Source organism: Plasmodium malariae (assembly GCF_900090045.1).
Source record: "Plasmodium malariae genome assembly, chromosome: 13".
NCBI lineage: Eukaryota > Apicomplexa > Aconoidasida > Haemosporida > Plasmodiidae > Plasmodium > Plasmodium malariae.
Genome location: NC_041787.1, coordinates 864944 through 889022, shown reverse-complemented (window position 1 = coordinate 889022; position 24079 = coordinate 864944). Strand labels below are relative to the sequence as shown.

Below are 24079 nucleotides of genomic sequence, written 5' to 3'. Positions count from 1 at the left end.
ACATCCATACATTCTGGTAGGATGCCGCACATTAACTCTTTGTCAATGATTTGATTACACTAAATGGATTGAATTTTTTGTTGCAATTTTTTTGATTTTGTAAAAACAGTAAGAACAATGTATATAAAATAAATTCAAGTTCTTACCTCTTTTTTCTTTTTTCTTTTTTTTTTTTTCGATAAAAGTAAAAGAAATTTATCAAAACTTGCAATCACAAATTGCACATGCACATAAACGAAAATGCAATTTTTATCTTTTTTCTGATCATTTTCAATGCTTTTCCAAAACTTTCTAAATTATTTTAATATTTGCACCTGCAATTAACGTTACTAATAATCGAAGTCAACTCTTTCTTTAAGCTGCAATTATACCACGCTATTTATGAACTATATTTTTTGACTGGAAAGAAGCATCAATTGATAGAAGAAAAAAGAAGGGAAAAAAAATATACAAGTGTTTTTATGTGCATATACGTATACATATATGTATACATACATATATAAATGTATGTATATATATATATATATATATAAATATTTGTATATTTATTTGTTTATGGTCATTTATACCGTTACGTCAGTAGTACCAGCCTATCGCGTAAAAAGAAAACTTTGAGGGACAAAATGAGATACAAAAGAAGAAACAGAATTTGCACATTTCCATATGAGAATATGTTAAATATGCATACATGAAAGATACACGAGAAAAATGATGAGAACTATATTATGAGTAATTTGTAAAGTATAAAAACAATGAAATTTTTTGTATATACGAAACTCTGTTGAATGGTAGATTGTCAATCAAAAGGTATATTTTTATTTTAAGGAAAATATGATAAGATTTTTTGCTGCATATGATTGAAATATGAATAGAAATATTATTAAGGCTATATATGACCTCTGTATTAATGGTAAGGACAACTACAAGTTTGAAAAAGTACATAATTTAATAAATCATAAATTTATATACATACATATTAACAAAAGAATAAGACGTAATGATTTATACTGCTTAGGCAAAAGGGTAAATTTCTTTTTAAAACAAAATATTCAAAAAAAGGCGAAAAAGCTTAAAAGTGCTAACAAGCACGTACTTATAATTAGTATTATATATAGGATTATTCATAAGAATAAAAATAATATTGGAAAAGTTATTACGCCCTTTTTAAATATGCATATCGTTAAATATATGCATAACCTTCATCTGTTTGTAAGTAAAAATTTGTGCACACGAAATTATAAGAAGAGGACATATGTATATATAAAAAGTCTGTTTAATCGTTACTATATACCTTCAAAAAGGGCTTGTTAAATATATATTAATAAAAAATTTTTTAATAAACATTTATCGTATTATTTATAGACAGTTGTGTTTTATTTTTAAGCGTAAATTGTGCTCACAATGCAGTTTTTACACATTTATCAGAAGGAACAATGATCATAACCTTTGTAACCATAATAACAATAATTGTGAGGCATATAAAAATAGGAATAACTACTATGTTCCAAAGAAAAAAAATAATTTTTCAATATTTTAAAACGTTTTAATGTATATATAAACAAAAAAAAAAAAAAAATTTTAGACAACTTTCAAAAGATGGCATAAGTATTACATACCTTTTTAGTCTATATAATAAAAATGTATTCTCCATTAATTGAAATAAATGTTTCGTTTACAACTTTTCACTTATTTTAAGTCTTTTAAAATATAACCCCTCGAATTATTTAAAAAAAAAAATTTTAAAGCATAAAAGAGAGAAAGAAATTTCAAAAATTTTAAATTCCTTTGCCAAATTATTCAGTAAAGACAATACTGCAATGTCACCACTGAGTAATATCAGTGGTTATTATATAATAAATAAAAATATTCTTCTAAATAGCAATAATTATAGAAAAGAGCTTCATGTAAAATGTAAAATATTTCATGAGCCCATCCTTTTCTTAATAAATGAATACAAAAATGAAATTATCACTAAGAATGTATGCAAGAGAGAAAGAAATTATCGTTGTATTTTGAATATATTTGAAGATTCTATATTCAAAAAGGAAAAGAGTTTTTGAAAAATAAATTCAAATAATTTATTCGTATATTTTTTTGAAAAATTGGGACAATATTGTACATACTAGTTCTCGTGTGATGAAAAATTACAGTGCGGAAAAAGAAGCGGGGGAAGGAACAATAGGAGGGGGTACAAAAAAAGAGATAAGATGTACTCCATTAAATAGTGACAATGATAAATGTTATGAGGATAATCATGATATAAGCGGATACTCGTTAAATAAATTTTGTAGCATTTCACTAAGAACTATTTTGAGTAGAAAAAAAAAGAAATTACGAAAAATTCTGTCTTGTGTTCCTTCTAAAAAGTACTCTAAATTATACCCTCACAAACGAACTAACAATTTAATATACAAAGTGGGCAAGAAAAGTCGATATTTTTTAAATAGAACAAATTATAAGGTGTTATTTTCCCCTTCTAATTTTGAAAAAAGTATATTAAGTTTATATAAAATAAATTATTCTGTTCTAAAAAAGTGCAATTATGTAAAGAGGAAAATTTTCCATATTTTTAGAAAAAATGAACTTCGTACTAAACATAGTAGTTACGCTATTTACGATAGTTATGATAAAAAGTTAAAAAATATTTTTATTAATTTTATTTTTAGACATCATACGTATATCTATTTCATATTTAATATAGATGAAAAATATTTATCATTACTTAGAAACAAATTTATTTTTAATACGGTAATAACAAGTAAGAAAAAGGGTCTTTCCAAACCATGTAACTTTATGTTAAGTAAGAAAAGGGTACTAAGAACTGTAAATAGGAAGATGACAAAATATGAAAAGAGGTACCACTGCTTAATCGATGTAATACTTCGTCTTATAAGGAAGAAAAATCTTATTATAACTTTTTGCTCAAATATTAAGTATATTACTGTATTAATGATAGAAATTGAAAATTTCGAGAAAATTATAAAATACTTACTAATTTTAAAAAATTTTATAACTACCTATAAACAGTTCTTTGTGAACGTTTTAGGCTTCTTCAGTCATCATAAGCTTTATTCTTGTCGGGACATTAGCAGTGGTTTGTTATACAGGGAAAACGTTTTTGTGCAAAAAAGAGATGATAATTTTACCTTCATTCAGAGGAATAATAATGATAGAAAGGCATCAACATGTGTACACGTATCAGGAATAGATGATAAATTATTCCACCAAATGTGTTTTTCATTTATATATTTATTTATTCAAGTATTTATAACGTACGTACAGTTACTGTTAAGTGGATTAACAAAATATAAGGAAGATGCTAAGAAAAGATACATATTATTTAAAATTATAGTGAGTAACACATATGGAATTCTAAGAATTAGGAAAAGGAAAAAAACAGAAAATAATATTCTTATCAACAGCAGAGGAAATATTTTCTTTTTATTAAAAGGCATGACGAGTAGGAGAAAAATTAGAAGTAGGTTATACAGGAGTTGTACATTCATATCTCTTATTGATACAGTTGTAAAAACCTTGAATAAGGATTGGATTCGTCTAAGTTTATTTTTCCACAACAGTAGATGGATAAACTATATAGGGCGTATTTTAATTGATTTTTTATTAACCCTATTAAGGGGTATTAATATAAGATATTCACAAAATGAAAAAATTGAGTTAACTTTTAAAAATAATAAACATACAAAATATAGAATGTATGAACAAAAAATGGAAAACTTATTTACGCAAATTGAGTATCAAATTATATATATGTTTTTTAAAAAAAAATTCCTATACTGTTTTGAGAAATTTTTAATGTTAAATAATGATAAATACAGTATGGAAGGAGACCATACCAATTTTATAAAAACAGCAGAAAATATTATTTATACTATTATTTATAACAGTAAGGGGGAAAAAAGGATTTTATTTTATAAATACTATAAAATATATATCGAAATTGTACATATGATAAGGGAAACTAATGTTACCAAGAAGAAGAAGCATACCTTCGTAAATTACTTCTATACGTCGAACGGGGAAACCTTGAAAAGAGACAGTGGTAATGATTGTAGCAGTAGCAGTAGTTGGGGTAAAATTTTTGGAAAAAAAAATTTACCGCAGCACAGACATGAGTTTTATGTACAAATAACGAACAGGATCTTCCTACTTTACGTCATGTTGTCATATTTGAAAAAATCAAAAAGAGCTACAAAATTTATGAAGATATTTTTGAAAATATTTTTCCTAATATCTGAGCAAAAAAATTTTGCTTTGCAGTTTTACTTTTATAAAATAAAAATTTTGGAGCACTTGCTGAATTATACAGATAATTCTACATTAGGAGGAAGGAAGTTTCATCACACTAGTATTGGAAACCTAAGTAATATATTTCCCTTGAATGGTAAACAACTTCCTTATGGAAAAGGAGCAAAGAAGGGAAAAAATAAAGGAAAAAGGAAAAAACAATTCTTAGACAATTTCCATTACTCATTAAATAGTAGTAGCAAGGAAGAATGTAGAAAAAGTAATACAAAAAATGTTTTCATTCCCCAGATATCATTAAATCGTATTTTCAATTCATCAAAATTCTCAGTAGAAAATAACACAAAGGTTTTTTCCACGAGTCGTTTTGTTGAACCATCTTTTCATTCGTCTTCTTCAAATCGTTTAGACCATCAATCGATAGGTAGTTGTAGATCACACTCCCTTAGAGAAGAAAGAAGCAAATCATCTTCGTCAAAATGTTATTACTGGAAAAATAAAAATTTAAGGAGTCATAAGAAGTATACAATGAGCGAAGGATATATACGCATATCCAAGTGTAATAAAAATAGTGCGTATTGTAGTAATAGCTTGGGAGGAAAAAACAATTATCCTGATTCAATGATAGTGTCACATGTTAAAAATAAGCATGAGAGTAAATTTGTTAATAAATATAATGAAAGTCCGTCCATTATGAAATGGACAATCCTTTTGATTTTCTCATTAATAATATCATATAACAAAAAGGACCTAAACAATTTTTACTTTAATGAGAATTTTTATGATGATTACAAAAAAGTTAATAAGTATATTGAGAGAAAAATATTTACAAAAAATAACAAAATAAAAATACTACATCTAAAAAACTTTTTGAAAATATTAAATAAATTATTCTCTTTCCATAGGTTAGTTAATTCGGAACATCTGCCTATTATGAACATTCTGCAGTCATACCTGAATAGCGGAAAGAGTAGTTGCAAGGGTAGCTGGAAGAGTAACTGCAATGGAAAAAAAAGCGGTAATGGTAACCGTAAAAGGGTTAACGAAATGGTGCACAGAGCAGTCAGACTTACACAAAATAACGAGCAGCTTCAAATATTGTACAACATATCCATAATAAAAAACTTAACACATCTTAAGTTTCTAAAGAAAATTAATGAAGACGGTAATGGCAAGATATATATGTGCTCTTATTCCGTTTTTAGTGACCAACCGTTTATTATGAAATTAATAAGTATAAAAAAGGATGTTAATGAAAATTATATTTTTAAAAACATTTTTAATGAAATAAAATGTCTCCTCAAATTTCAATATGTAAATAGCAGAATATGTCAAGTGTACGAATATGGCGTGGTAAAAAATGATGACAACAGGAATTATTTTACGTATTATATTCTGATGAAATATTATGATTGCAATTTAAAACAGTATATTAACAACTTACATTCTAATTATTTAGAGCAAAGAGAAATAATTAAAAACGAAGAATTTCCTTCACCTCCTAGCAAAAAGGAAAATAAAACATCCAATTTACATTTAAGAAGAAGGAAAATACTTCAAAAATTAACCATAAAAAAAAAAAAAAAAAAAAAAAATCATGCTTTTTGTGAAAAGAAAAAACAATTATATAAAAATAAGAGTATAACTTTTTACTACCATGTAATGAAAAAAATTACCCATATGAGAATAATTGATTTGCAATACGCACTTCTTGTTTTAAAAATTTTCAATCAAATTGTTGAACAGATTATGAGCATACATAAAAGAGGGATAGTCCATTTTGATATTAACACAAGTAATATTTTGATGAATTATAGTGAGCTCATTCCTCTACTAATTTGTTGCAACACATCACACAAGAAAGTAATGTTTAGCGAAAAAGGGGAAGTTTCTTTTCCCAAAGAGTGCAATACAAGTCCAAATGCAGTTGCTACATATAGTTACACGGCTACTTCTGCTGTTATTTCCACTACTGTGAACGTATCAGGTTTACAAAGGAAAGATGACAACATCATGATAAGGTATTTAAACGTTCCTCAGGTCCCAGCGATATGTGTGGAAAGTAGAAAAGTCAGTATAGGGCATGGACTTATATATATACCATCAATTGTTATAAACGATTTTGGCGAGAGTAAATTTTTTTTTAATAATAATGATTTTCTTTTTTTTAGAATAAATAGAGGTAATGAAATTTTATCATCCCCCGAGCTAATGATGAATAATAATTGGAGAAAAAAGGTGTGTCATGTCGTAACAAAAGGCGCACATGTAGGGAAGGAAACAAATAATAGAGGCAATGAATGCGCAAAATTTAAAAATATTATTAAAAGAAGAGACAAGCTATTGGCACCTTTTACGAGAAAAAATAATTGTAACAGAATAAGAAAACGAACTAACTCGTTCGGAAGTTATGAATCTTTATCCTTTAAACCCTGTAAATGCTTAGAAAAAATAGTAGCAATTATAAAAAAAAAACTGCAGAAAAAACACAAATTTGAAAAAAGAAAAATGTATATACAGAAAAGTGATATTTGGTTATTGGGTTGTGTATTATTTGAGATGTTTACTAACGAAAGTTTGATGAATGTACATAATTTTTTGTACATAAAAATATACGAAAAAAAAGATCTACTAGATGAAATTATTTATAAAAAAATAAAGAATAATTTTGAAGAAATTTACCATTTTTTTAATTATTTTTTCCAATTTGATTTAAAAAAGAGAAAAAGTCTTAATGATATATATATACATATAAAAGTGATCTATAACACATATGTAAAAAAATTAAAGAAAGAAAGGGAGCTGTTAAGAATAATACAAAGAAACATAGCACATGATTATAGAATGTATTCCGATAGTAATAAAGATGATAGGGGAAACCTCTTTCATAATATGATACACATAGGATATGATACATATTTCTTTGATAGTAAAACTGTTAAATATTATAAAAAGATCGACAGATTGCTATATTATGAGGAAAAGGGGAAAAGAAACGGTGATTATTATTTATACTCAAAAAAAAAGTTCCTTACCTTTCTCATATTAACACGACTGCAAAGGAAAAGAAGTCTTTTCACTGATAAATGTAATTTTGTTTTTTATACGTTTAATAACAAGGTATATTTTGGTCAATATTCGTCAAATATGTGTAAAGCGCATGATTGTTCAAGAATCCCTTTTTCGATAGAAAAGGTAAAAAAAATACTACATTTTTTGATCACACATAATATTGTTAAGATATATAATTTTTATTTTATTTTTAAAATGAATGAAGGGGTGAAAGGATTTCTACGCTTGAACAATTTAAATAAACGTATGATTTACTCTTTTTCGTCTATTTTTTGTGAAGAGTCTATTCCTTCAGATAGCAGAAGGAATAGTGATGTAACCAACGTGCAGGTGTTATATTTCAAAAAGAAGTTATTTTACAAAAAAAGCAAAAATACGAAAAAGGTATTTTATAAATATCTTAATTTCCTCTCATCGAAAAAGTACAAACCGATTTTTAAGAAATTTTGTAAATATAGCAAAATAAAAATTTATAATAAAAACGATTTAAAGAATCTCTCTTATTTCTTTTTATTCTTTTTTATCAATACTCATCTAAAACTTCATACTAACTCAATTGATGAAAACAAAAAATATTTTTTTATTTTAAATAGTGATCAAAATTGTGAGTATAATTCTTTTTATAATACACATATATTGTCGTATAATTTCTCAAATGTTTTTTTGTGCTTTTTTTTTTTCGTTATATTTGAAATAAATATAGAAGAACTATTTTTCTTTTTCAAAACAGACACGACGGTATCATTTTCAGACATGGATATAAGTTTGTTCAAGGAGATTATGAACAACTTTTTTTAGTTTAGTTATTTTATTTTTTCGAGCTTTTTTTTTTTTTTTTTTTTACAGCTTTTATATTTTTTTCAGTTTTTTTTTTTTTTTTTTGTTGTGATCATAATGGAGTGTTATGCATTTTCTTAGTATATTCATATATACTCATCCCATATAAATATATACATATATATATATATATATATGTATATACGCGGCTATACATTGATTCTACGCTTATATATAGTAGCTCTTCGTATTAAGTCCTAACGAGCATTCCTCCTACTATTAATCTATTTAAAGCTGTCATTTAATACTTAATTGAACAAATTCAAAATTCGGTTTACTTTTTTTCTATGAAAACCAAAGTAAACGAGGTTATTTTTTTTCCAGGTTGTAAAGAGAGATAAAAAAAATAACGTTACTTTACGTATACACAAATATGAGAAGCTAGAACTTGATTAAAAATGATGCAGAAATGATGATACTTGTAGAGCTACATCTCTAGCATTTGATATACGTACATACACATATATAAGCACCTGCGGCGATTTATGAGTAGTCCAACTACAAATAGTGCCGTAAAATATTTATTAAATACTTCAATTTTACAAGTCACCTAAAGATATGTTTAAGCAAAATTAGGGGAGTTATATATTCCCTGTTACTACACTTATATTTATGTATTTTGTTCCTCCTACGCATTGGTATTCAAACATTTCAACCTTTATTTTTATCCTTGATATGCTATATTAATCATTTCAGAATTGTATTCTCCCTCCTCTTTCGATCCTACAGTTTTAAAAATAATTTTTTCTTCATATAAAAAAAATTATGACACTTATTCAGAATCGATTTGCAGAAGATCTGTAAAAAAGATCAATAATTAAATTGCGCAAATTATATATTTAAAAAAAAAAAAATTAAAAAAAAAAATTAATAAATAAATAAATAAAATAAATATATAAAATAAATAAATATATAAAATAAATAAATAAAAAAATTAAAAAAATTTTAAATATCGTTTAACAGCAGTTTAAAGGGGAATACCGTCCACGTTATCAATATTATCCCTTTCTTTTATTTCCTTCATCATATTATCAAAAATATATTCGGCCAATGAGGTATAATTTTTAACACTACAAAAGGATACAATAAAACAGTAAAAATAATAACAATGAGAAATAAATATAAACTTGTGAATAAATAGCATATTTTGTTTTCTCCTTTTCTCCTTTTCTGTTTTTTTTTCTCTCCCCTCATTTATTACTTCTTAATAGTGTGTATATCTGAAAAAAAAGTAACTGATCCGTTGGACAAGTATAAAACATGGCTACACCATTTTTCCATATAATCAAAGATATGTGTAGAATAAATTATAATGCAATTGTGTTTGATACATTCCTTCTTCAAAAACCTAAATATATAAAAATTATAGATACATGTATTAGTGTCCATAAATGCATATGATTATCTATACACGTTTTTTCTACCTGCTGATATATGTACACTAGTTTGCACATATATACAAATGCATACATACATGTACATATGTAAGCATAAATTATCCATTACTCTAGTAATAGTTTCCGGGATATCAAATCTAATGATTCAGTTGCTTCATCAAAGATGTAAATGTCTTTTCTCTTAATCAGATTGACCAAAATTTGAACTTTTTTCTTCTCTCCTTTGGAGATACTAGATATTAATTTATTTTCATCAATGTCGAATAATTTCAGTAAAATTTTATATCTTTTAGAGCTACTATATTGCGAAAAGAAATCTTTTATTGTGATGTTCATAGCATACTCTGAAAAAGGGTTCCGGGTGTATATAAAAAGATGTGCAAATAAAGATGAAAAGTTAGAGGGATGAAAATATGGGCTCACTTAAGCAAGTAGTCATAGGTGCGGTTGTTGCTGTATATGTAGATGTCCAAACACGGTAATAATTCCTAGGATGCTCTAATCTTTTTTCTTTTTTCAAAAATAAATTACGGTTATTTGTTATATACCATCACTCCACCATTCTCCCACGAATCCTATTCTGTTTGTTAACGCAGTGTCGTGAAAAACCGGTCTGTTGAAAACTAAAACTTGCTCTTCTTTTATCAGCTGAATGGGGGGAAACAACTCAGCTTTTGTAATGTTCACATGGGCATATATTAATATATATACATATACATACATATTCATATACATGCGCACGCTCGTACATATATATATGCATACACATACATATTCATATACATGCGCATGTTCGTATATATATATATACATATACATACATATACACACACATATATATATACATATTCATACACGTACATATACACACACATATATATATATACATATTCATACACGTACATATATATATACATACACATAGACGTACATACATATATTGATGCACATCGATATGCAACAAATACTTCACAGCGGTTTTACAACATTTTAGTGATAATAAAAAATATGGACGATCAAATAATATTTCTCATTTTTATGTAATAAATTATAACTTTTTTTCCGGCTAAAATACTCAGTAAGGTACTTTTTCCAGCTCCGTTTTTTCCGCAAACAACGATTCTCATTCCTCTTCCAAATGACAAGTTTACATTATCAAGTGCTTTCGTGCTTGTGTTTTTTATTCGATTGTAGTAGTTATAATTTAAGTTATGTATTGTTATATCATTCATTTTTTTAATGAGCGACGCTATAAAAAAAGAAAAAACTCATGATCCTTTTCATTTATTTCTACATATACAAAAATTAAGCACAATTTTTAATCATGCATTTCTTTACGACTTATATATTGCAAATTCACAAATGAAATAATTTAAAATAGAATAAAATAAAATTATAAAATGGTAGTAGTAAATTTACAAATATTCTCATGTGAATTTTAATTTTCTTCTTCCTTTTTACATATTTTAGTATGTTCAAAAATTTTCCCATACTTCAATTTGTTTATGATATGTATATATGCATGTATTCTTATAATACTGCAGAATGTGCATTACAGTATTTCTTTTTTTTTAACAATTTTATTCTTGCAATTGTGCAAATACGTTTTGTCAACTCATTTGATAGTTGCACAGGTGATTAGATTATTGAAAATTAGCTAATTTATCATGTTTTTTTTTTTATTTAATTTTATATCTTATTTTTTTTATTTTTTTATTTTATATTTTATATTTTATAATTTTTATTTTATAATTTTTATTTATTTATTTGTTTTATTTTGTTCTTTTTTTTTTTTAATCTTTCTCACATTTCTAGTTCTATTTGACCATTGACTCTTTTGCTTACTAATTTTGTTTTCCGGAGAGAACCCTTTTCCTTTTTAGGGTACTCGAAGATGCAACAAATTTAATGACATTGATAATGATATTTTCATTTTTCATTTAAATATTATTAAATGAATATATTATGCGTACCCCTATTTTTCATAAATTATATTTGTTTATAATTTAAAAAAAAAATGAACGAACAAGAAACCAAGTATCGCATAAATAGAGTAATGGACATTGAAACACCTACTAGTACAATATTAACAAATGATTTACTACCTGAATTTATAAATATAGAATTGTTAAGAAAAATAGAGAATAAATTTATACTAAATTGCCCTTTAATTGAAGTATATAACCATTTGGATGTTTTTGAAAAAGCAAAAGAATTTTATTCAAAGCAGAACATTAAACAGTTGACCAAAAGTTACTTAAATAACTTTTGTGATTTTGAGAATAGCTATAGATATATGAATATAAGAAATGTTTTAATAAAGGACTTTTTCATAAATATAAATAAATTTATTACTTTAAAACAAAATAGTTCAACCGCTATATTTTCATTTGATGACTTTTTAAAATGCATAGAAATATTTGAACCAGATATTTTTTGTATACCATCAGAAGAAATTAAAATAAACGAAGAAATAGGAAAAAAAAAAAAAATAAGGTTAATTACTTTAATGAATGAATTTTTAGAAAAAATAAAAACAATGAAAGATAAAAATTTATATAATAATATGTCTTTATGTATTTTATCCATTCCTTCAACAGTTAATATAAATAATTTAATAACCGAGCCATTAAATAAATACGATTCAATAATAGATGGTTATTTATTAAGTGGATTAGGTTATGATGAATCTAACGAAATAAGATCTAGTTATTTATTAAATATTTTAAAAGTTTTGCCAAAAGACAAATTAAAATTTATACAATTAAGTACTGGTACTCCAGTTGAAATTCTACATAGTGTATATCATGGAATTGATATTATTGAATCTAATTTTCCTTATTACTTGGCAAAAAATGGAAAAGCTATAAATATGATTATTCAGATGGATGAATTAAATTACAACAGTAAATTACACGATATTAATCTTATCGATTTCAAAAATAACGAAAATTTTATTATAGACTTAAATGATTCAAAATATACCTTTGATTATTCTACTATAACATCTAATTCACCAAGAAAAGAAAAGCGGTCATACATACATCACTTATTAAAATGCCAAGAACTAACAGCAAACGTTTTATTAACATATCATAACCTATATATGTATAGCTTATTCTTTCAAGAAATTCAAACTCAAATAAAAAATAATAATTTTTTATGTTATATTAGTTGGTTTATAGAGCGTCACCAGTTACATAGGTGTAAACAATAGCTATATTGTGGTGAGGCGTAACACATGTTTATGAATAATAATGAAAAAATGAAGCAAAATAAAATCAAATACAGTAAAACAAAATAACTTCATAGGTTATAACACATAGATTGAACGACTTTCTTAATTTTTGGAAAAAGCAACAATAAAATAGTTTAAGTGCATGAAGTGCTTTTCCATTAATACAGTTATATATATTTATGTAATCTCTTGGATATGAGGAATGCATATTAATAAGTTAGAATATGTATCATTAACTATGCCACATTGAAATCTTTCCAAAAAAAAAAAAAAAAAATGTTTTAAACCGCTGAGATATTATGTGACGTGATTGTTATTATTATATATTATTTGTAATGTATACATATATATATATATGTATGTTATATTTTCGTATTTGTTTTGTTCTTTAAAAACATCTCTACCTTTAGCAGAGAACGCTAATTATTTTAATTTTGTTACATTTACATAAAAATTATATATATATATTTTTTTTTAATTTTATTCCTTTTGTTATTTTATTTTTATATATGTCTTTTTTAAAAACTCCAAAAAATGAGAAAGAAAAAAGTATTATAACTGAATCTAATTTATGAATATCATATCATTCAAAACGTTGTTTACGATATAATAGGAAAAAAAAAAAAAAAAACATTTTTATACACATAATGTTTAGTTATATGAGAAGACAATCACAAATAAGGTTGCACAGTTCTCTTTAATACATATATATATATGTATATATAGATATATACATAAATTTTTATTATTCATATTGGATCCATGGAAATTATAAATATTTAGAATTATTTCAGATAAAACAAAATAAGTTGGTTATAATAGTATTAACATGCAAGAAAGGTGTTTAATGAATAAAAAAAGGGAACGAAGTTGTACACATATATGTTTTAATATATATGTATATATATACTTACATACATAATATATTTTATCTTTTTTTTTTTTTTTCATATTCAAGATAGTAACATATTAATAAATTATTTAGCTATCATCATTTTAACAAATTCTTCATAGTTAATTTGTCCATCTCCGTCAATATCTGCCTCTCTTATCATTTCATCTACTTCTTCATTTGTTAACTTTTCTCCTAAATTTGTCATTACATGTCTTAACTCATCTGCACTTATATATCCATCACCATCTCTATCAAAAACTCTAAATGCTTCAATTAATTCTTCTTCCGTATCAGTATCTTTCAATTTTCTTGCCATTAAAGTTAAAAATTCCGGAAAATCAATTGTTCCATTTCCGTCTGTATCAATTTCATTTATCATATCTTGCAATTCTGCTTCAGTTGGATTTTGTCCCAGCGATCTCATAACAGTCCCCAATTCTTTTGTTGTTATAGCTACATAAAAAAAAAAAAAAATAATAACATAAATAAAATAATAATTAACAAAATAAAGGAACGGTTAATAACCTTATTTAATCCCCTATGTTTATATTCGGCTACTTGAAATACGTTTTCATATAATACACATATATTGATTTTTTTTTTTTTTCAATTATAAAATAATATATATCAACGACTTATAATTTATTTTTCCCACGTTTAATATGTAATTTTAATTGATTTATAGATTCTTCATATTTACATGTATAATGTACTTATATATATATATTTGTATTCCTATGCAACATAACTACAAATGTCTTTGTAAATTTTAGCACATGATGCATATGATAAAAATTTTTAGCCAGGACAACATGCATTTCTTAAGAAAAGAAAGGACAATTGTTTAGGTAAAAAGTCACTATTCCTATTTTGCCATTTTGTCATTATATTATTTTTTTTTTTTTAGTTTACTTCCATCGCCATCTTTATCAAATAAACTAAAGGCTTCTTTGAATTCAGAAATTTGCTCCTCAGTTAACTTGTCTGCCATTGTATTATTCAAAATAAAATGGCTTCCCTTTAGAAAATTTCTATTATTTTTGATTACTTTTTATATTTGGGTGAAATGCATACAAAACTTCAAAAAATGTTTCTTGCATTTACGAAAAAGTGTATTTCCGTTATTACACATATATATATATAGCTTTATAAAAAAAAAATGTAAAATTTTTTTTTTTCATGTGAATTCAAAGTTTTCATATTTTTTTGTAAACTTGAAAAAAAAACAAAACCATGCAAAATACACGATTTTAGTTAGTGGTACTTATGGCAATTAAAAGTATATTATGTAAATGAATTATGCAAATGTACATATATGTATATATATATATATATATATATATATATATATGTGTACATGCGTATATATAATACATATATACCATAAATTATTATGTAAAAACGTTCTTCATTTATAATCTCTTATATTTTTGTTTTGTGCACAGTGTACACTATTCTCGTAATTGTTATATTTTTACAAGTATGTCATAAAATTTTATCTTTTGATAATCATATATGCATATTTATTTTTATCATTTAAAAATTTTTATATAAGAGAAAAATTAAAAAAGGCAGAAGTTTTTTCGCAAATAATTTTTAAAAGGTATTTTCTGTATCACATGTGTATAATGTAAAATACTTCCATTATTTTTTAACGCATACATTTTTTATTTCATAGTAGTAATAATATATTTTTTTTTTTTTCTAAATTTTACCTTAATCTTCTCACGTTACTTAATACAATATATTTTTGTTTCTTGTGTTTTTTTTTTTTTTTTCGTTAAAAATTTATATGCCTTTTAAAAGTTTTGCTTCCTTTAATTTTTTGCCTTTTTGTTTTAAATGCCTTTTTTTTCCTTTAATTTTTTCACGTCACTATATATTTTTATTTTGTTTTATTTTTTATGCTTGCACGCTTTACATATTTCGAGTGAATGCGATGCGAGTGAAAAATTCAGAATGAAAAAGTATATCCAAATACTGAAAATTATTAAAATTTTCCCATATAGAAAAAAGAATGTTTTGAAATTTATGAAAAGAAAAATATGTAACATTTTGAAATTTACAATTTTTTCCATATCATTTAAAATATTTTTGTACCATTTCTAGTTGAGCATATTTTAAAGAAAACCATATGTGCAATTATAATATCACACGTATCCCTATTTCATTTTAAGGCATGAAAAATTGCAAGGAATTAATTTTTCATTGTAAAAATAGGAAGGTATATCTTATTGGTTATGTTGATATGTGTAAAAAAAGGTATTGTGTATTTATTTATCAAAAAAAAAAATATATATATATGCATAAAATGATAAATCACAAATAAATATATATACATGATGAACCTTTTTTTTTACAATCAATATGATATTTAGGCTGTATCTAATATATACTAAAATTTTATTTTCATTTTTTTTGAATAGTAACAGTTATTTATTTTCTATATTTTTAAACTTAAATTTGTTGTTCCAAAGATTATGAAAGATGATAAAAAAAAATTGGTACATGAACCTTTTTTTAAAAAAAAAACACAATAGGTTTACGAAAGTTCAGTAGTGTGTCATGGCTAAGTTCAAGAACATAAATGTCTTTTTCGATTAATTGTTAATAAAAAAGAAAAGAAAGGAAATTTAAATCCATATACCTACTTGTTCATAGTTCATGCTTATGTGTATATAACGTATAAAACAAAGCATATTTAAAGGCACATAAATATGCACAACTGACGTTGTTATTGATATTCTGGTATACAACTATAATTTTATAAGTAATAATTAACAAGAACGGTAATCCTTATTTCCTATTCTGTAGTAAATATTCCTTTTTCGTAAATAACCCAACACATTACCAAAATGTAAATGTAAGTAGACGATTGAAAGGAATGCGAATATCAAAGAAGATATTTATTAAATTTCTCTTGTAGCATATTCAATTGGTATTAAAAACTCTTTTAAAAAAACTAACATTAGAAATACATAATATATACCTATATTATTCAAAAAAAAAAAAAAAAAAAAATTAATATGTATATATATTTTTTAAAAGTGTAAACATATAAAGTAAAAGTAAAAAGCGCCATAATAATTTTTTAAGCGATAGAAAGGGGTTTTCCCTTTTTCTCTTTATTTTTCGAGGACGATTATCATGAACAAATTAAAAAAAAAAAAAAAAAGAATCTAAAAAAAGAACAATTATTCAATAACATAGAAATGATTATACATATTAATAAATATATGCTTGTATAAACATATTATATTTTTACTTTAAAAATATTCAATTTGTTTAAAATAAAAGTTGTTGAATATATAGACTTCAAGAGAAAAAAAAAAAAAAAAAAAAAAAAAAGGGGGAAATGGTTATAATATATAAAAGTATACACAAAAAAAAAAAAGTATTAACAAAATTAAATACAGACTGAAATATATTATAATGTATATCTCAAGATATTTAATGAATATTTAAAAAATAATTTTAATAAAAATTAGCCTCAATAACTGAGATACAAAGATGTAGAAAATATAAAAAAATATTGTATAACGCTCCTTATATATTATCTACATATATATATGTATATATACATATATGTGTATAATATTTATGTATATATGCGTGCAGTAATTTAAACAAAATAACTAAATAATAATTAGCGAACATTGGTCCCCATAAATTTCACAAATTCGTAGGAACCTTATTCTACTTACCTTTACTGCAGTTAATTAAGGCGTGATGTTACATACATCCATTATACGAAAATAAATGTCCTTATGGGCTTAAAATATATTGTAATAAAAAAGGAGAAAAATATTATTGTAAATTAGCGCATGTTTCTACATATTTAGGAACGATAACCAGTTTTAAAAAAAAACGGCAATTAATGATTTGTTAAATTAAAAAAAAAAATAAATATTTGAGAAAGCTGTGTTTTTTTGAACAAGGAATTTATTGTGTCACATATATATACATACATACATAAAAATATATAATAATATATTTTTATTATATATGTATATACATAAACACCACACTATGAAGATATAAAATTAACATGCATAAAAAAAATAAAGTAATACATCAAAGAATAATAGTGTACTTCATAATAATTTTTAATTAAAGGATATAAAAAAAATATATATACCAACATAATATTATTGCTAAATCATATCAATATTCTTATATAAAAAAGTTTATTTATATTTTTACAAATAGTATATTAAAAAAAAAAAAAATAATAAGCAAAAGTACCCATATTTTTAGAAGCAAAATAATGTGTTACTTTTTTTAAAAAAATTATATTTTAAGTTTAAAGAAAGTTTCAATCATAGGAAAAAAATTTTAAATGAAAATTGTATATACAATAGAAATATTGTTTTTTTCCAAAGAAACATAAAATAAAATAGGTTATACTAAAACAAGGGAAACACTATCATATATAGAATCAAATAAACTTAAAGTTTCAGAGAAATATTCCTTCCCATTTATAAAGAGAAAAAAACTTAAAAACAAAAACATATAAATAAATAGAGTAAAAGAATATACATATCCGCATGTATATGATATATATGCATATATTTATTTATTAATCTGCATATATTATATATATATATATATATATACATATATACACAACACACTCGCTAAAATGGTGAATAAAGAAGAAGCGCAACGATTAAAAGAATTAGGCAATAAATGCTTTCAAGAAGGGAAATTTGAAGAGTCGATAAATCATTTCACCAGTGCTATTAAGAATGATCCGGAAGATCATGTGCTATATTCAAACTTGTCAGGTGCCTTCTCAAGTTTAGGAAGATTTTATGAAGCTTTAGAAAATGCAAATAAATGTATACGATTGAAAAAGGATTGGCCGAAGGGATATATTAGAAAGGGTTGTGCAGAACATGGTTTAAGGCAGCTTGACAATTCAGAAAAAACTTATTTAGAAGGATTAAAATTAGACCCTAATAATAACTCACTAAAAGATGGTTTAGAAAAAGTAAGAAGAGATAAATTAATGGAAAATATGGAATACATTAACCATATAAATACTATCATAGAAAATGATGAAAATTTAAAATCATATAAAGAAGAAAATGCAAATTATCCTAATGAACTTTTAAATACAATAAAAACTATTAATAGTAATCCAATGAATATTCGTTTAATACTTTCCTCATGTAATAAAAAAATATGCGAAGGGGTAGAGAAATTTTTCGGTATAAGATTTAATGACGATTCTGCGTATGAAGCAGAAAGAGAAAAACAAAGGAAAAAAGAAGAGGAAGAAAAAGAAAGAAAAAGAAAAGAAGAAGAAGAGAAATTAAAAAACAGAACCCCAGAAGAAATACTTGGTGAAGAACACAAATTGAAGGGAAATGAATTTTATAAACAAAAAAAATTTGAAGAGGCTTTGAATGAATATAATGAAGCTATTAAAGCTAACCCTAATGAAATTATGTACCATTATAATATAGCAGCTGTATATATGGAAATGAAAAATTATGAAAAATCAATTGAAACATGTATTTATGCAATTGAAAATAGATATAATTTTAAGGCTGATTTTTCCCAGGTAGCGAAAGTATATAATCGATTAGCTATTAGCTATGCCTATATGAAAAATTACGATAAAGCAATTGAAGCGTATCGAAAATCATTAGTAGAAGATAATAATAGAGCAACTAGAAATGCTTTGAAGGAATTGGAGAGAAAAAAAGAAAAAGAAGAAAGAGAGGCATATATAGATCCAATTAAAGCAGAAGAACATAAAAACAAAGGTAATGAATATTTTAAAAATAATGATTTTCCAAATGCTAAAAAAGAATACGATGAAGCCATTAGAAGAAATCCCAATGATGCCAAATTATATTCTAACAGAGCAGCAGCATTAACTAAATTAATAGAATATCCATCAGCCTTAGAAGATGTGATGAAAGCTATAGAATTAGACCCAAATTTTGTTAAGGCATATAGTAGAAAAGGAAACCTACATTTTTTCATGAAGGATTATTATAAAGCTTTACAAGCTTATAATAAAGGATTAGAATTAGATCCTAATAATAAAGAATGTTTGGAAGGATATCAAAGGTGTGCATACAAAATTGATGAAATGTCCAAATCAGAAAAAGTAGATGAAGAACAATTCAAAAAATCCATGTCCGACCCAGAAATTCAACAAATTATATCAGATCCACAATTTCAAATAATTTTACAAAGATTAAATGAAAACCCTAATTCTATTTCGGAATATATAAAAGATCCTAAAATTTTTAATGGATTACAAAAGTTGATTGCTGCGGGGATATTGAAAGTTAGGTAGAAGTAACACCGGTGCCAAGGACGCTGGTAAATAATTCCGTACCGCCTAATTTCCCCTTCCTCATGTGTGTGCCTATTTGTATATCCGTTCATGTATGTGTTCATGCGTTTATAAATATTATATATATGAATATATATATAATTATCATCATTTATTCCACACTCACAATTAGTTAAATCATTGTTATTTATATTCGTTAAAATAAAAAAAAAAAAAAAAAAAAAAAAAAAACAGTAATTCTTTTCATGTAGTTTTTTTTTCTTTTAAAATGTGTATATCCTGTTTCATATCTTTGAGAAATAAATATTTTGAATATAGTCCCATTTTTGGCAGAATTTTTGTCAGCTATTCGCACGTAAAAATTGATAGATTGGTAGATAAACAAAGAAAAATAAAAAAAAATTTTAAATGGCGATTCATTATTAAAAAAGGGAAAATAATAAAAAAACGCGTTGTATTGCTAGTTCATTGCTTTGCTGCTTTGATAGTTTTGATCCTGACCAAAGGTACATCAAAATTTTAATTAGTTGCCTAATAAATTTAAAAATTTTATTGCTTCTATTTTGAAAACGACATCATTTGTTATTATATTTTTTTATTAATAAGAAAATAGTCACTATATAAAATCTTTTGTTAAACAATTATTTTTCTCACCTCTTATAGTTTCAATCATCTAATGAAGAATTACATAACTTAACCACTAGCTAAGGTATGAAAAGGCAACACTTTTATATGGCATGAATACTCGACTTTTTATTAGTCATTTTTTATAATTTTTGATAATGGTAGAAAATAATTAAATATAAGTTATAAGAAAAAATAAAGATAAAAAAAATAAAAATAATAAAAATAATAAAAATTATAAAAATAAAAAGTAAGTACACTTCAGTGTAATATTTTATCACAAATTCATCGAAGGGTCATTTGAAATGTGTTTCTTTCCTTGTTGAATAATAACATTTAGAAACTTAAACATGAGACACTGTACTTAAGGAACGCGTGTGCTATATGTAAGTTTATACACATTTTACTTATGCAATTTGTATGTAATAATTTGAACGAATGGCATGCAAAGTATATAAAGGTGGGGGAAAACTTCATTCATTCGTTTATTTATATACTTTTTGTTTGATTATCTGTCAGTATTCCTGTCAGTCTACTTACCTTTTTGTTTACATTTTCTTTTCTTTAATTCTTTCTTTTAAAAATGAACAATTATAATAAGAAAAGTAAAAATATAAGACAAATAAAGAAAATAAGAAGCGTTTTTCGGATTACAGAATAAATCTGCATTTTGTATAGACATATCTACTTGGTTGCTACATAAAACATATTCTCTTTTTTTTTCTTTATATTCTATTAGTTGAAGAGGATCACATGTACAAGCCCAAGGATAATCTGTGTTACGAGCACCAAAAATCATGTAAAACGATCCCAAATTTCCAACTTCGTAATGTTCACTAGAATTATCTTTTCCGCCTAGAAACATATTTTCTTTTAATGAAATAAAAGAATTCAATTGCATATAAGAATTGGTGTTTTGATTTTTTGCTATTTCCATTCCTTCATTATTATTCTCATTATAATTACCATTACTATTATTATTATACAAATCGTCGTTTGCCGTATTTTGTTTTTTATCTTGTTGCATGCTCTTAATTTGGTCTGAATATATTTTGTTCATATTATTATAGTTAAAAATTCCTACGAATGAGGTTATTTTATCTATAAAACTTTCAGATTTTTTAGGTTTATCATTCGAAATAGGTTCATTCTGTTTATTGTTTTTATTTGTTACATTATTTGGGGGTTCTGACATGAAGGGAAAAAAAAAAATATAAGAAAATTAAACAGAACTTATTAATAACAAAAATAAATTTAAATAAATTCTAATGATACTAATTACAAAAGCGTAATGCAAAACGAAATGTTATTTAATTGCAGCTGCTTTATGTTTTCGGAAAAAAATATATCATCGTGTACATATATGTATACGTGCGTGTATATACGCATGGGTGTTTATGTGTATATACACGTACGCTTTTATTTGTGTTTACCAATTGCCTCCTTTTTGTCGTAAGAAACAAAATCACTTGCTATGCAGTGGAATTTTTTATACATCTCCACATTATCAGTGTCTTTTTTTATAAAGTCCTTTAAAATTTCTAATTCTAATTTTTTCATTTCCTTTAATTTTTTTATTGCTTGCTCAGAAACACCAATTTCGTCTGTAAAAAGTTAAACATGTTGAACATAAGTATATATATATATATATATTTATTTATTTATACATATATGCAAATATATATTCCTTAAACAATGAATATGAGTGTAAGTATATAAGAGCAACGGTATATGCAATCTATCCAAGCTAAAATTACGAAATCGTTGTACACCTTCACTATGAGGTATAATCCTGTTCTGAACACCTTTTAAATTACCTAAAGAAAAGGAAAAAAAAAAAAAAAAAAAAAAAAAAATATACATATATATTTGTGTAACTCATTAAAAACGCTGAGCCATAGACGCGAAACATTTTGCGCAATTGCTTTCACTTATTTTGTTACCAAAAATTAAGTAATTCAATATTAAAAGATTTAATTTCATTTTCAAAATTAACATTTAATGAAACATTTCAGTGGTTATTTTCTGTTAAAATTTTGCTTATTCATTTTTTTTTTTTCATATTTTAAAAAAATTTTAAATAAATGGAAATTTTGTAGAAAATATATTCTCGAAAATTTTCTCCTCAAATACATTTAATATAACTGTTTTGTTCTTGTTTCCATATACATGTATATGTGGTCATATATATATGCGTAAAATGCAAATGTATATGTGTGAATATATAAGCGCAAATATATACATGTAGTTATACACATACATTTATACACATATTTATGCACATAAATTTATACAAATGTATATATGCATGTATTTATATAAAAGTAAATATGTCTTTTCTTTTCTCTTTTAATGAGTGATAACAAAAATGTTTAAAAATTTATAGAACAAAACTTGTTTTCTCAAATGATAAATGAGCTAGAATACTTAAAAAAAGTTCGAACACGCACACTTTTTTGCATGTTTTTTTTATTTTTTTTTTGGTGAAAATTTTGTTGTATATATTTTTCATATATTATTTTTGTCTATACAAAACGAAATTTCTTTTTTCTTTTTTTTCATCCATTACAATTATATATATATATATATATATATTAAATTTTAATAATACATGTTTATGGATATATGCGAACGATTATAAGATAAAACTAAATAAAGTAACATATTAAAGCAGTAACAACAACAGAACAAATCTTGAATTTTTTTAAAATTTCTTAAACCAACATATTTATTATATTGATATATGGACACAAAAATTTTCTTTTTGTTTTCGTTATTACTTTTAAATTATTAATTTACATTGAAAAATAAATGTTGACTATAATTCCGCTTAACAATGCATTTATGGTTTGCTTATATATGAGTATAAATATATATGTATAAATATATGTGTATATTTCTTTTTTTTTATTTTGGAATCGTATATTTTGGGGAAGTATTAAAAAAATTTGAAAAAAACAAAAAAACGTAGTAACATGAAATTTAAATTTTTTGCTAATATAAGTAATTTTTATTTAAAAAAAAAAAAAAATATAGAATATTACTTTTTAAAATTTAACACAGATATTTGGGAAATTTTAGTAATATATATATCTACTGGGGAAAAAAAAAATGATATGATCAATAAAAATTCGTTTAATTTAAAACCCTTGAACTGATTTTGTTAATTTTAAAAAATTTTTTTTTTTATAATTTTGGTTGTAGTTCGAACAATGTATAAATAAAAGAATAGACAAATATGTACGAGAACACGAATATTTACATGCGTATATGTAACATATATAATGTATATGAAATAAAATATTGAAAGTGTTAAATGCCACAAAAAAAGTATAAATTGTATACATAAAAAAGGTATATTCTTTTCAAACATATCTAATTACACATACTAAATTTTTAAAAAGTTCAAATGTGTTTAAAATATCCTGAACATATTT

The 24079-nt window shown here is 24.2% G+C and overlaps 6 protein-coding genes across 6 annotated transcripts; 3 read left to right on the top strand and 3 right to left on the bottom strand.

Moving 5' to 3' along the window:
• Positions 1-2136: 2136 nt before the first annotated feature.
• Positions 2137-8133, top strand: PmUG01_13026400 (protein kinase, putative; the record flags this gene model as incomplete). The annotated part of the gene is made up of 1 exon (XM_029007240.1): positions 2137-8133. The coding sequence occupies one exon, from the start codon at positions 2137-2139 to the stop codon at positions 8131-8133; it is 5997 nt and encodes a 1998-aa protein (XP_028863650.1).
• Positions 8134-8944: 811 nt separating this feature from the next.
• Positions 8945-10801, bottom strand: CAF16 (CCR4-associated factor 16, putative; the record flags this gene model as incomplete). Its single annotated transcript, XM_029007239.1, has 6 exons — positions 8945-8970; positions 9154-9242; positions 9374-9520; positions 9679-9913; positions 10118-10217; positions 10625-10801. 6 exons carry the CDS (start codon positions 10799-10801, stop codon positions 8945-8947), a joined length of 774 nt encoding a protein of 257 aa, XP_028863649.1.
• A 785-nt stretch (positions 10802-11586) lies between these two features.
• Positions 11587-12786, top strand: PmUG01_13026200 (queuine tRNA-ribosyltransferase, putative; the record flags this gene model as incomplete). The annotated part of the gene is made up of 1 exon (XM_029007238.1): positions 11587-12786. One exon carries the CDS (start codon positions 11587-11589, stop codon positions 12784-12786), a length of 1200 nt encoding a protein of 399 aa, XP_028863648.1.
• Positions 12787-13784: 998 nt separating this feature from the next.
• On the bottom strand, positions 13785-14693 carry CAM (calmodulin, putative; the record flags this gene model as incomplete). The annotated part of the gene is made up of 2 exons (XM_029007237.1): positions 13785-14155; positions 14615-14693. 2 exons carry the CDS (start codon positions 14691-14693, stop codon positions 13785-13787), a joined length of 450 nt encoding a protein of 149 aa, XP_028863647.1.
• Positions 14694-18344: 3651 nt separating this feature from the next.
• HOP (Hsp70/Hsp90 organizing protein, putative) lies at positions 18345-20018 on the top strand (the record flags this gene model as incomplete). The annotated part of the gene is made up of 1 exon (XM_029007236.1): positions 18345-20018. The coding sequence occupies one exon, from the start codon at positions 18345-18347 to the stop codon at positions 20016-20018; it is 1674 nt and encodes a 557-aa protein (XP_028863646.1).
• A 1201-nt stretch (positions 20019-21219) lies between these two features.
• On the bottom strand, positions 21220-22640 carry PmUG01_13025900 (conserved Plasmodium protein, unknown function; the record flags this gene model as incomplete). Its single annotated transcript, XM_029007235.1, has 4 exons — positions 21220-21830; positions 22076-22246; positions 22400-22459; positions 22553-22640. The coding sequence occupies 4 exons, from the start codon at positions 22638-22640 to the stop codon at positions 21220-21222; spliced, it is 930 nt and encodes a 309-aa protein (XP_028863645.1).
• Positions 22641-24079: the final 1439 nt, after the last annotated feature.